This window comes from Rattus rattus, chromosome 4 (genome assembly GCF_011064425.1).
Source record: "Rattus rattus isolate New Zealand chromosome 4, Rrattus_CSIRO_v1, whole genome shotgun sequence".
In the NCBI taxonomy this organism is placed as follows: domain Eukaryota; kingdom Metazoa; phylum Chordata; class Mammalia; order Rodentia; family Muridae; genus Rattus; species Rattus rattus.
The window spans coordinates 53323383-53335621 of record NC_046157.1 but is presented as its reverse complement, the minus strand read 5'-3'; the positions used below and the strand labels follow the sequence as shown (position 1 = coordinate 53335621).

Here is a 12239-nt window from a genome sequence, read left to right as displayed (position 1 = left end):
GGCAACTGTCAGACAAGAGGACCGAACCCTTCCTCCCCTAGTTACTAAGACAGGCAGAGAGGTTTTTCTTTTTTAATGGTTATCAAGAGATAGGGTTGTTTTGTTGTTTTAATGATTTAAGTTTTGCAAACGCTAACAAGTCCCGATCATCCGTGGCAAAATTCTGTGAACAGTCGGGTGTTTTAACGACTGAACTGCACACTCGGGAATGCTACGTTTCATGTTAGAAATATTTGACTTTTTTTTTTTTTTTTTTTTTTGTAACAATCAGCCTCTCACTCTGTAGCCCAGATTGGCCTGCTCTCCTTCCTGCTGCAGCAGTTCCCAGTGATAGTTACTGGCTGGATCACATTTTACAAGGACAAATGTAAATATTAAAAGGGGCGGGAACAGAGCTTGAGAGATAAAGAGAGGCAAAAGCCATTTTAGCCTGACCCGCTGAACTAGAACTCGAAGGAACCGTGTTGCGCCCTAAAGCTCCCTCCCTTACTCTCCCGGGGCGGGTACTGCGGCACCCGCGCAGGCGCGATAGCCATCTCTGGCAACTCTGGCTGTACCTCTGCACAGGCGGCCAATGAACACTCGCCTGTGACCAAGCTCGCACCTCTATTGGCTGCACCCCACCAACCGTGGTCCTCGCAGGTTCCCAAGCCGGGTTTAAAGGTGTCAGGCGCGCACTGCCCGTCTCTGTCGTTTGCCCGCGCGCAGGTCCGCGGGGAGGGCGATCCGCCGACCGGCCCACCCTCGGGCGTTAGTGAAGGGCGCCCTCGGTCGCCCCTACAGCCCCCGCCCCAGATGTACTATGCGGTTTCCCAGGCGCGTGTGAACGCGGCTCCCGCGACCATGTTGCGGCCACAGCGGCCCGGAGATGTGCAGCTCGGGGCTTCGTTGTACGAGCTGGTGGGTTACAGGCAGCCACCCATCTCGTCATCCTCCTCCACCTCCTCCTCCTCTACCGCGTCCCTTCTCCCTAAGCCTGCGCGTGAGAAGCCTGAAGCTCCGCTCGCTGAGCCTCGGGGACCAGCGCCGGAGTCCGGGGGCGCCCGGGCCGACGCCAAAGAGGAGCAGCAGCAGCAGCAGCTGAGGCGCAAGATCAACAGCCGCGAGCGGAAGCGCATGCAGGACCTGAACTTGGCCATGGACGCGCTGCGCGAAGTTATCCTGCCCTACTCGGCGGCGCACTGCCAGGGCGCGCCGGGCCGTAAGCTCTCCAAGATCGCCACGCTGCTGCTCGCCCGCAACTACATCCTGCTGCTGGGCAGCTCTCTGCAGGAGCTGCGCCGCGCGCTCGGCGACGGTGCGGGACCCGCCGCCCCGCGCCTGCTGCTTGCGGGCCTGCCCCTGCTGGCCGCCGCGCCGGGCTCTGTGCTGCTGGCACCGGGCGCCGTGGGACCCCCCGAAACGCTGCGCCCCACCAAGTACCTGTCTCTAGCGCTCGACGAGCCACCGTGCGGCCAGTTCGCTCTCCCCGCTGGTGGCGCGGGTAGCCCCGGCCTCTGCTCCTGTGCGGTGTGCAAGTTCCCGCATCTGGTCCCCGCCGGCCTGGGCTTGGCAGCGGTGCAGGCTCAGTTCTCCAAGTGAGGGCTGGCTGGGCCCGGGGCGGGGCGCGACCTCAGCCAATCTTCCCGCGCCCTCGCGTCCTGGATCTAGGGAGAGCTGGCCCCAGAAAGGAGGACATTTCCAGACTTCTCACCCAGACGACAGACTGTAGGGCGCCTTCTTCCCCGCCCCCACTCCTGGCAATTAAAGTGACCCAAGCGGGTGTTCCAAGGAGCGACGCAGTTGCTTGGGATTCTAGATGAATCCCACCAGTTTAGAGCCAGAAGTCATTGCCTCCCCACCATAAGCTCACCCAGTAGCGGAGGTGACACCTCCACCCGGTGGTCTGGTTTTGTACCCGCGAGCATCGCGGAGACCGGGAGGATGGTAGCCGGCGATGCGGTACAATGGGGTTGGGGTTGCCCTGGGTGCAGCGAAAGGCTGTCCCCGAGCTTGGTGCCCTGGCATCCGCCAGTTCCCTGGCCTAAGAGCTGCTCCCCAACAGTGTCCACTCAGAGGGGCCTCTTTCCTTGTCCGGGGCCTGAGCGCATAGGCTCCCTTGCTCCCACCAGCCAAGCCCATGCGGATCTAGGAGGTCTAGAAAGCCCAGGCCACGAGTACAAACATCAAGGGTGTTGCGGATGGGCCGCTCCGAAAAGCCCAGAGTCCGGTGTCCCGTGAGTGCGCGTGGTGACAGCGCCTCGGTCGTTGGGTTTCGGAGTGGAGAAGTTCCTCTGGCTGGCCTCACAGTTCTGTCTTTCAGGCTCGCACACCCAGGTGTTTTGTTGCAATTTACACTCCTTAGTCTCTGCTTCCCCTAAAGGTAGCTTAACCAACATTTGAGCTTGCTTGAAAACAAAATTCCAACCACGTTCCACGCCATCGGTGTTCTGGACTTACTAAAATAGATAGCAAGGCATGTCGTAGCGTAGGCTTGTGAAGCTCGGTAATTAACGTTCTCACTAAAGTAAGCGGAGGCGGGCGAGGATCCCAAACCGCCGGTGGCTGGACAAACCCAGCTCCGCTGGCTGCAGGCAGGAAGACGCTGGTTGTTAACCACAGCAACGCAGCTGAAGAACTCCGTGGACCGGTGCACGCGTCGATGCCGCGTCTTGGCTTGTGATTAGCGTTAGCAAATTACCCAAGATTATTGCATAATCTCCACCAGCTTGCTTTGATTTTTTTTTTTTATGTTGGAAATTTTGGGTTGTTGACAGTAGCCGAATTTAACTGGCGTTTTATTTGACCTCTAACTCTGTCCCCCTGAACTGTACAGAAACCACAAAATAAAACGTCAACAGTCGAAGTTTTACGTTTTTCGTCTGTTTGTTAAAAAAGAATGCTCTTGTACTCTGTTAGAGTCACGAGGCAAGGGCGAAGTCACAAGGACTGGGCTTCCACATTTTAAAACTTGAATTCCTGAACTGAAAGATAATCCAATGGAGAGGCGACTGTGATTCAAATTTAGGCATCAGCTGCACGTGGAGGGGCAGGGACAGGGGGTGAGCTAGTTAGACGGGGCGAGGAAAAATTCAAAAGTCCAGGGTTTGGCCAAACTCAGGAGATAGACGCTCCTTCCCAGGGACATTCCCAGGTGAATTAAGCCATGCACCTTACACTTTGGTTCGACATTTTCCTTTGAAATACATTTTTCCGTCTTGTAGTAAACAGACTCTTAAACATGTGTGCGGCCCCTCCCATCTGCAGGAGGTTGGTTGTTTTTTAAGTAGAGTTGGTCGCCATGAGACAGGAAAACACTCAACAGAGGAAAGCATTGGGGTCCCTCGAATTGATTTTAGGAATTAGGAGATTGGGGTGCCCAATTGGAGTGCTGACTCTGTTTAAATGCCCCCTCCCCTGCCCCTCTGCCTCTTCCTTGCTTCTCTGCCCCTCCCCTACCTCCCCTCCCTTAGCTGAGGGAAGTTCAAGAAAACTGAGGTGAAATGTTATGTGCATGGCCACGCCCGGAGCAGAGCAGGGGAACCTTCGCTTTGAGTTCACAAAGAGAAAGGCTGGAGCAATGGAATTGCTGTCCTCCTGCGCTGGAAAGTCTTGTCCTGAGGGAACCCAGACCCACAAAAGAGAGTAGCTCTGAATGCCAGCCAGGCAAGGAGTCCTAGGGCTCATCCTCCAGACTCTGCCACTGGGGATTGATTTATTTAAATTTTAGCGGTTTTGTTGTTGTTGTTATTGCTGCTGCTGCTGCTGCTGCTGCTGCTTTTGTTTTGATGTTGGTTGATTTTTTTTTTCTTACCTCACAACCTGATGAGGGGCTGGAAGAGAAAACAATCAGATGTTAAACCTGAAGAAAAGCTCGGGACCACGATGCTGGATTAGGAACGTCTTTTCCAGTTCCACTGTTATCCCAGAGTCACCTGTAAGAGCCAACCTCCAGAGTAGAAACAGTCTATGACTACAAGTACCTGCCTTATCTCCTTTCTCCCGTTGTAACTAGGACAACCCCCCCCATGCCTTATTGGAAAACTCAGTGCTGTGTGATTTCAAACAGAAATTGAACCCTTGAACTGCCAAAGACCATGAGTGAATTCAACCAGGGTGCAGTGTTGGTTTGGGGTGACACCTTTGTGGTTTCTATTTGTGTGGCAAAACACCGTGACCTAAATCAACTTGGGGAGGAAAGGGTGTTCATCGTACAACTGTCAGGTCACTGCGGGGAAGTCAGAGCAAGAACCCCAGGTAGGACCTGGAGCAGAGGCCACAGAGGAAGGCTGCTTACTAACTTGCTCCCTAGGACTTTCTTGGCCTCATTCCTTATACTACCCAGGACTACCTGCCCAAGGTGGCCCCACCCACAATGCACCGAGATCGCCACCCAGCAATCTTTAATCAAGAAAATGTGTATGGTTTTGCTCACAGGACAGTCTTGTGGGAGCATTTCTCAATTGGGGTTTGTTCCCCTTTCTCAAATGATGCTAACTTATATCAAATTGGCAAGATAATAATAATAATAATAATAATAATAATAATAGCAATAAACAACACCAACCATCGCGGGATCCTATCAAAATCTTTACATTATCTACTTGCGCAGAACATCTCATCAACCATGTGATGATAGAGGTTACTAGGGCAACACCTTGTTAGTTCACGTTCTAAGCTGGCTCAGCAGGCATTCAGGAGCCCACTGGGTATATCAGAGGTCGTCGTATACAGAAGAGTATATACAGAATACATATATAAACGAGTCGTATACACACAAGTGCAAAGGTGGATCTCCTGGCAGCCCTGTGGCAGTACACCCTTTACACTTACATGGATACTTTATAGAACAGAGTCACCTTTGAACTCTCCATCGCTCCATCTTGTTAGCAAGAGAATGTGTTGAATTCTCACCTCCTTTGATGTCAGATGGAGTGGTCTCAGGCAACAGTTTAAGCTAAGCTTTGAAGGGGTAAGAAAGCAGGGAGGTCTTTGACAGGGTCTTTGAGACAGAAAAGCAACATGTGGCTTGGTGCTTAGAGAAAGGCCTCTGTACCCAGTCACGCCATCAGTGTGCAATCCCAGCAGCCCTAGAGAACAGAATTGGAGCGGGGAAAGCACACAGGCCGAGAAAAGTTGGCTTATGTGTCGGAGGTCAGTGGGCAGTCAGAAACAGAGCAGGTGAAAATCATGGGATTCCGCTGACGCAGCAATGTCTACTGACCCGCCATGTTCCCTAAGGAAAAGCAATTGCGCCCGGTATGGTCGTGCTGCTTTATGAAATATTTAATTTAATAGGTCCACCAATAAAAAGGCTTCACCTTGAACATGCACAAGGCTGTGCTTCCCTCCCGTTTAGAATCTCAGCCACAGGTCTTGCATGTTGCCCATGGATGTACAATTTAATTTGCGTGTGCTTCAGGGCGGGGCTACGTATTCAGAGCAAAGGTTGGTACCAGCGTCTTCCTCAGCCGCTCTCCATCTTGCATGTTGATGTGGAGTCTCTTGGTTGAACTCAGGGCTCACAAGTCCAGCTAGGCGAGCCAGCTTTCCCAGGGGATCCCCTCTTCTTGCCTCTCGGGTGCTGGGGTCACAGCACCGCATGCCCTCCTACCTGACTTTTATGGGGTGCTTGATCTACAGACCAGGGTTCTCACAGCAAGTACTTCCTCTCCTGTTGTTTTCCCAGCCCCAAGTTTAGGTATTTTGTTATTGTTGTTGTTTTAGAATTATTTATTTTTAAAGTTTGTTTAATCTTTTTTTTAATTTATGTGTATGAGCATTTGCCTGTATATATGCCTGTAGGACACCTGTAGGACAGTGCCCTGAAGAACAAGAAAAGGGCATCAGATCCCCTGGGACTGGAGTTACACCCAGTTATGAGCCACCCTGTGGTTGCTGGGAATTGAATCTGGTTCTTTGAAGCTGGAGTGACAAGTGATTACCAGTCACCCAAGGTGGTGCTAGGAATTGAACTTGGGTACTCTGTGAGTGACGCACAGGTTCTTGACCTCTGAGCTGTCTCTCTGGCCTCTTGTGGGTTGGCTTTTTTTTTCCCCTTTCAATCTTTACTAGTTGCCCACATGCACAACTGAGGCTGGAAACCACTGCTTAGAACTTCCGTTTGCTCCTCAAGAGCCTAGAACATTCTGTGGTTGGTTATGGAAGCCATCTGGAAGAAGGGCTTTCCATCGGCCACACTAGGTTATTTTATGGACAGAACAGGTGATAGTTGGAAAGAGTTATGAAGTGGAAGCTCTGACCCTCCATGGCAGACAGGAATAGTATACACCCTTCAACAAGCACGTTCTTGCTTGTTCGTAGACTTTGTCTCCTCCACAACCAGAAGTCAGTAAAATTACCCGCATTCATCAAAGACACTCATAAAGCTTCAGCTTGGAAAAAATGTAGCTTTCCTTCGACAGGAATTGATTTTCAATAAGCAGAATTTAGTAGTAGGGAGACCATGTGATATTATTATCTTCAAAAGGATTCCAGGGATGGGAGTGTAGCTCAGTGGTAGAGTTCTGGCCTAGCACGGGTAAGACCCTGAGTTCAATCCCCAGCACAGACGGAAGGGAGAAAGGCAGTGTTTGTTTTCACAAGATACAAGGCTTGAAAATAGAAGACCAAAGCATTGCTTGAGGTTACAGACATTCGTATCATTGCACAGATGGAGATGCTGGTGACTTTTTGTCAGGCTGACATACACCCAAAGGCTTCTGGGAAGAGGGAATCCCTCATGAGGGACTGTCACTGTTGTCTTCCATTGTCTTCATCAGTTGGCTTTTGGGTGTTCTGATTGTTTGTTGACACAGGAGGGCCCATCCCACTGGTGGGCAGGGGAGCCTATGATGTGTAAGAAAGGAAGCAGATCGAGCCAGGGCCCAAGACAGTAAGCACTGTTTCTCCATGGTTCCTGCTTCAGTTAAGGCCTCCAGGTTCCTGCCTTGAGCTCCTGCCCTGGTTTTCTCTAGGAACTAAATGGACCGTTTCCCTCCTGTTTGCTTTTGGTCAGTGTTTTAGTGTAGCCACAGAGATGCCAACTAGGACAGACATGTGGAAGATTAGTTTTTAAAGCAGGTCCATCTGTCCACCATCTTAAGCTAACCCAAGGAGAAAATTGAAATGCCGGACTGAAAACCAAGGTATCCTTTCTGTTCCCATGCAATTAGCCCTTTCCGTCTGGAAACTTCTTCGCTTTCCACTGCTGTGTCATGACAGCTCGGGATAACCGGCTCAAGGATTTCAAGGCCAAAGACATTGGAAATGTTTGGGGTTGGTGCTTGGGTTAAATAGAAGTGGGGTACCCTTCTCCTTTACGGTTAGCGTTCCCCATTGCCTCAGAAGATGAAGTGGGAATATGAACCCCAGCCCAGGTCAAAGGATACAAGGGCCAATCCACTCCCTGAACCCTATAGACCTGGGTTCCCCAAACCTCCTGTTCTCCTCTCCCCTACTGACTAGAGTCACAGGTGATCAAGAGATGCTAACTAGGACAGACCTGTTTCTGGCAAGGCAAAAGTTTCTTCCTTGGTTTTTCCCTGTAGGTGAAGGGAAAAGGGACCCAGGTTATCGGCTCCCACCCCAGGATGAACACATTGTTCTTGATTCTCTGGAAACAATCTGCTCAGGACCCTAAGAACAACTTCTCAGCACAAACGATTGATTTGCCCCAGAGGGACAAAGGGCAGGGAATAAGAGACAAAAACAGGAGACAGAGGATGAGGGAGAAGGGGAAGGGAACAGGGGAGAGGGTGAGGGGTATTTGTCCTAGAGGGATAAAGGACTGCCTCTGGACAGAGAAAAAACAGATGGCCATTTTTTTTTGGGGGGGGGGGAGAAACCCAATGTTTGGATAAGGTGTTTAATGTTTAATTTTAATTGTTAGGTGAGCAAAGGGAGCTTTTGATTGCTCCACTCCCATACTTTGATAGCTGGGCCTTGGTGGTCAGCCTCAGGAGGAAGGAGTGGGCAAATAAAGGAACCGACCTTAGAGGCTAGCTTCAGGAGTATAACCTAACTGGTTTTAGCAAGATAGATACCTGGGGAGAAGGGCAAGGCCTGTCAGAGATATGTTTGCCAGGTCCTGGCTGGTTAGAGTCCTTTCATCTCTGACCTCTGACCTTTTCCAGCCTCTCCATGCAGCCGTTGGTCTGGCCTCCAGAGTGGTATCCATGACCCCGCCTCAGGGCCAATCCCTTGCCAGCCAACCTGGCTGCAGTTGAATCACCTGGACTTTCTGTGACAGCCTTGTTCCCGGTCCCCAGGGAGACCCAGATTAGTGACAGGGAGTGGCAAGCCCTGGGAGAGGCTCTGATGGTACATGTTTGTCATTGAGGTTTCAGAAAGCAACTTTAGGAAGCAAAGCAGCAGTCAGCTGGCAGCCAGGACAGCAGGGAAGGAAGGGAGCGGCCATCGGGCTCAGGCCAAGGACTCTTCTTTAATGGCTCCCTTTCTGGGCTTTCATTGTGCTGACCCAGATAGGGACCATCTTCTCAGCACAGTGGGCTTCTCTTGTCACATGTTTCTCGCAAACAAGAGGAACTCTCCAAGAGGCTCCTCCATAGCGGGAAGCCCTGGCTGCAGCCAGTCCTCCAGGAACAGAGGCCAGATATGCCTGAGCTACACCCGGACCTGGACCTGGCACACAAGTCACAGGTGAGCAGGGGCCCAGGGAAAAGTTGAGCCCTAGGGCCCAAGAAAGACTACTGGGTCCCCAAAGCTGCTAGGCAATGTGGATAACTTTAAATTCTATAATACAGAGATTTGGAAGTGGCAAGATTGAAAAGACTCTTCCTTGAGTTCAGAAAGAGAGAGATGGAGGAAAACAGGAAGAGGGGAGGAGAAGGGAGAGGGGAAGGAGGGAGGGAGGGAGAGGAAGCAAGGAAGGAACCAGCTCACCTGGAGACGAGCAGACAAGGAGGAAGAGGATGATGGGGTGGGGCTGGGGGAGAGAATGGTTGGCTTCAGTTCTGAGATACTAGGAATGCAATGGATGGAAGGGGAACGAGCATCCTCTGCTCCTTGGAAGGCGTACATATTCCTGACCCTACAAAGACCTGAGGCAGTGGTTCTCAACCTGTGGGACACTACCCCTCTTGGGGGGCTTGAACGACCCTTTCACGGGGATCGCCTAAGATCATGGAAAAACACAAATATTTACACTAGCATTCATAACAGTAGCAAACTTACAATTATGAAGTACCAATGAAATCATTTTTATGATTGGGGGGTGACTACCATGATAGAGCCATGGTGGTGTTGCAGCTTTAGGATAGTTCAGAGCCACTGCTCTAAGCAAAGAGCCAAACACGAAATTGAGCTCTCAGGAGGGGATCATTAGATGCGTCCAACCCAAGTTCTTAAAAATCACATCAAGCAGATGAAGATCGGTGAAGGCTGTTTGGTTGGGTGATATTTTTCTCTACCCTGATCAATAACCAAAAGGACCTTGTACTGTCTTGTCTGCTGGCTCCTGGTGGAGTTAGTTGTGGGACCCCTCTGCAGTCCCGGGAGCTGCCTGTTAGGCAGAGGGAACAGTGAGCAACCCTCTGACTGCACCGGAGGGAGAAACATAAATCAGGCGTTTCAGCGCCCGTATTCATAGACCAGGGATTTCCCAGTGTTGGCGATGGTTTGTGTGAGGGACTGTGACGGCCCGGAGAGGCGCCTTTTGCATTTTGTCTTCATGATAACTATATTGTCAAGCAGATACACGTCGGTGGTTGATCATGAACTATTCCCCTGGAGGGTTTGAGGGAAGTTGTGCCCAGTGGGAGGACCCGATGGTACTCAAGAAAGAGAGGTGGGGGAGCTTCATGGGTTCCCACATGCCTTCACATTCTCTGCCCCATGAACCTGCGATTGTTTCTGAGCTCCACTGGAGACCACGTCCATCTCCCACGCTCCTTCTTGCTGTCTCCCTCTGCCACCTTGCTGTGCCGAGCTTGCCTTGATGACTGAGCATTGGCTCTCTTACTCCCTCTGCTCAGGAGGAGTGAGCTCAGACAGGCTACGAACTCTGGAGACTTAGCTGCTGTCCCAGGTAGGAACCCTGACAGGACCCAGCTCAGCCCTTGTTGGGGCATCTTGTCACAACACACAGATTTTTTTTTTCCCATTAGACAGAACGGAAACAAATGCATGGCTCTGTGTGCTGTGATGATCAGTCGCTAAGGAACAGCGTGGTACTCTGCATTTGCATCTGTTCTTGCCCATGTGCAGGGCCCACGTCAGCACCCAAGGGTGCCAAGCAAAGATCCGTTCGTACCAATTAAGTGTATAAAGTCCAGTTGGGTTGCTTGAGGGTTCTCTTTAAAAACTCCATGTGAGGCTCTGCCCTGTTCTCCTGGATTCCTGCTGACTGTATCTGAAGCCAAGCGCTTCTCTGAGGTGGCTGGAGACAGACTGTAGAAACCCCTCCTCCCCACGGTGACAGCCCCCCCCTCCTCCCCCTCCCCCTCCTCTGGGTGGGCCCACAAAACAATAGGTTCTTCAGAAGCCATCTGTTTGGCTACAAGCTGATCCTATGTCATTCTCTACCAGCAGAGCTCAGGACAGCACCAAACAGTCTCTACCGGTTTGTGGCAAGTGACACAAACACCAGGCGGGTGGCTGAAATCATTGCCTGAGTCATCTGCACATGGAGGATGAATGGGAGTCAGTCAGCTCAGGAGAATTCTGGCTGAGGGAGCTGGGGCTCGTCCCTGCCAGTGAGTCCAGGCAACCCCACTCAAGAGCCATGCCTTTGGCCAGCTCTCAGTGAGGGTCCCACACTTGGTGCCAGCACATGAAATCTCCAAGCAGGGATATATGTGGTCATGGAAGTCCATGAGTGGAACTCTACATGGTTTCCTCCACAGAACAAAGGAGGGAAGGAAAATGAGGTGGAGAGAGGAATGTGTTAAGCTTCAGACTTGGGAGTAGACCTGGCCTCCATGTTCTCCCAGCATTCCTGCCCCCAACCCTGAACTTTCCAACCCAGGGGCTGGGCTGCCCTTTCTCCAGAGGCTCTTCTGTATATAATCCAGACATTTTGGAAGTATCATTAAACTCCTCTCCCTCTCCTTCCTTTCCCTTTCTCTTCCTCTCTCTGTGCATGCTTTCTCTCTCTTTCTCTTTCCATCCCCTCTGTCTCCCTCCCTCCTAGATAGGTAGGTAGGTAGACAGACAGACAGACAGACAGACAGATAGATAGATCTGTCTTAGGTTGGATCATCTCACAGACAGAGAAATAACTTATCAGGATGGAAGGGTGAAGGAAGCAAGAAGGAGGAAGAACTTCAACATGGAAATATTAAGTTACTCAGGGTTGGGAGATGGCTCAGTGGGTAAGAATGCTTGCTATTCGTGCACAAGGATCTGAATTTGGATCCCCAGCATCCTCCAAAAACAAGGCCTGGCCATGTGTTGTAACTGGTGGGTGGGGACAGGCAGACACCGAGAGTTCACCACCTACCAAGCCTAGCCAACTGTAAGGCTCAGGCTAAGTGACACCTTATCTCAAGGAAATACAGTGAGCAATGATGGAGGAAGACGCCCGGTCCTCTGGCTTTTAGATATGTGCCCACATATCACACACACACACACACACACACACACACACACACACACACACACACACACACACACACACACACCACACCACACACACACACACCCACACCACACACATACACACACCACACACACACACACACACACCGCACACATACACACACACATACACACACACACACCACACACACACACACCCACCCACACACACCACACACACACACATACACACACACACCATACCATACCACACACACACCATACAACACACAATACACAATACACACACCACACCACACGCACACATATACCACACAACACACACAACACACAATACACACAACACAACACACAATACACACAACGCAACACACACATACACTACATGCAGACCACAGATTTTATTTTGACTTTATTGTACTATTATGATTTTATTACACATTTCATAATTTATTTAAAACAGCCAAGCCTAGTAAAGGAGGAAGAAAAGATAGAAATACGGGAAGCAAAGAAATATGTCACAAAACTTTTAATAGAAATTTACCAGAAGGAAAAAGGTAGCCAGGAAAAAGGTCTCTGTTTTGCTCAGCAACCTCCCCCTGCAGGGAGAGTTCAGTGGCTGGAACTCAAGATGAGTTTCAGCTGAAGTTGCCTCCACAGATCCTCCAACCCAAGGCCTTGTGCTCGCTAGAAGTGTTCTC

General features: G+C 50.9%; 1 protein-coding gene across 1 annotated transcript; it reads left to right on the top strand.

Moving 5' to 3' along the window:
* The first annotated feature begins 654 nt into the window (after positions 1-654).
* Positions 655-2845, top strand: Olig1 (oligodendrocyte transcription factor 1). The gene has a single exon (XM_032900444.1). It carries the CDS (start codon positions 796-798, stop codon positions 1579-1581), a length of 786 nt encoding a protein of 261 aa, XP_032756335.1. The 5' UTR covers positions 655-795; the 3' UTR covers positions 1582-2845.
* Positions 2846-12239: the final 9394 nt, after the last annotated feature.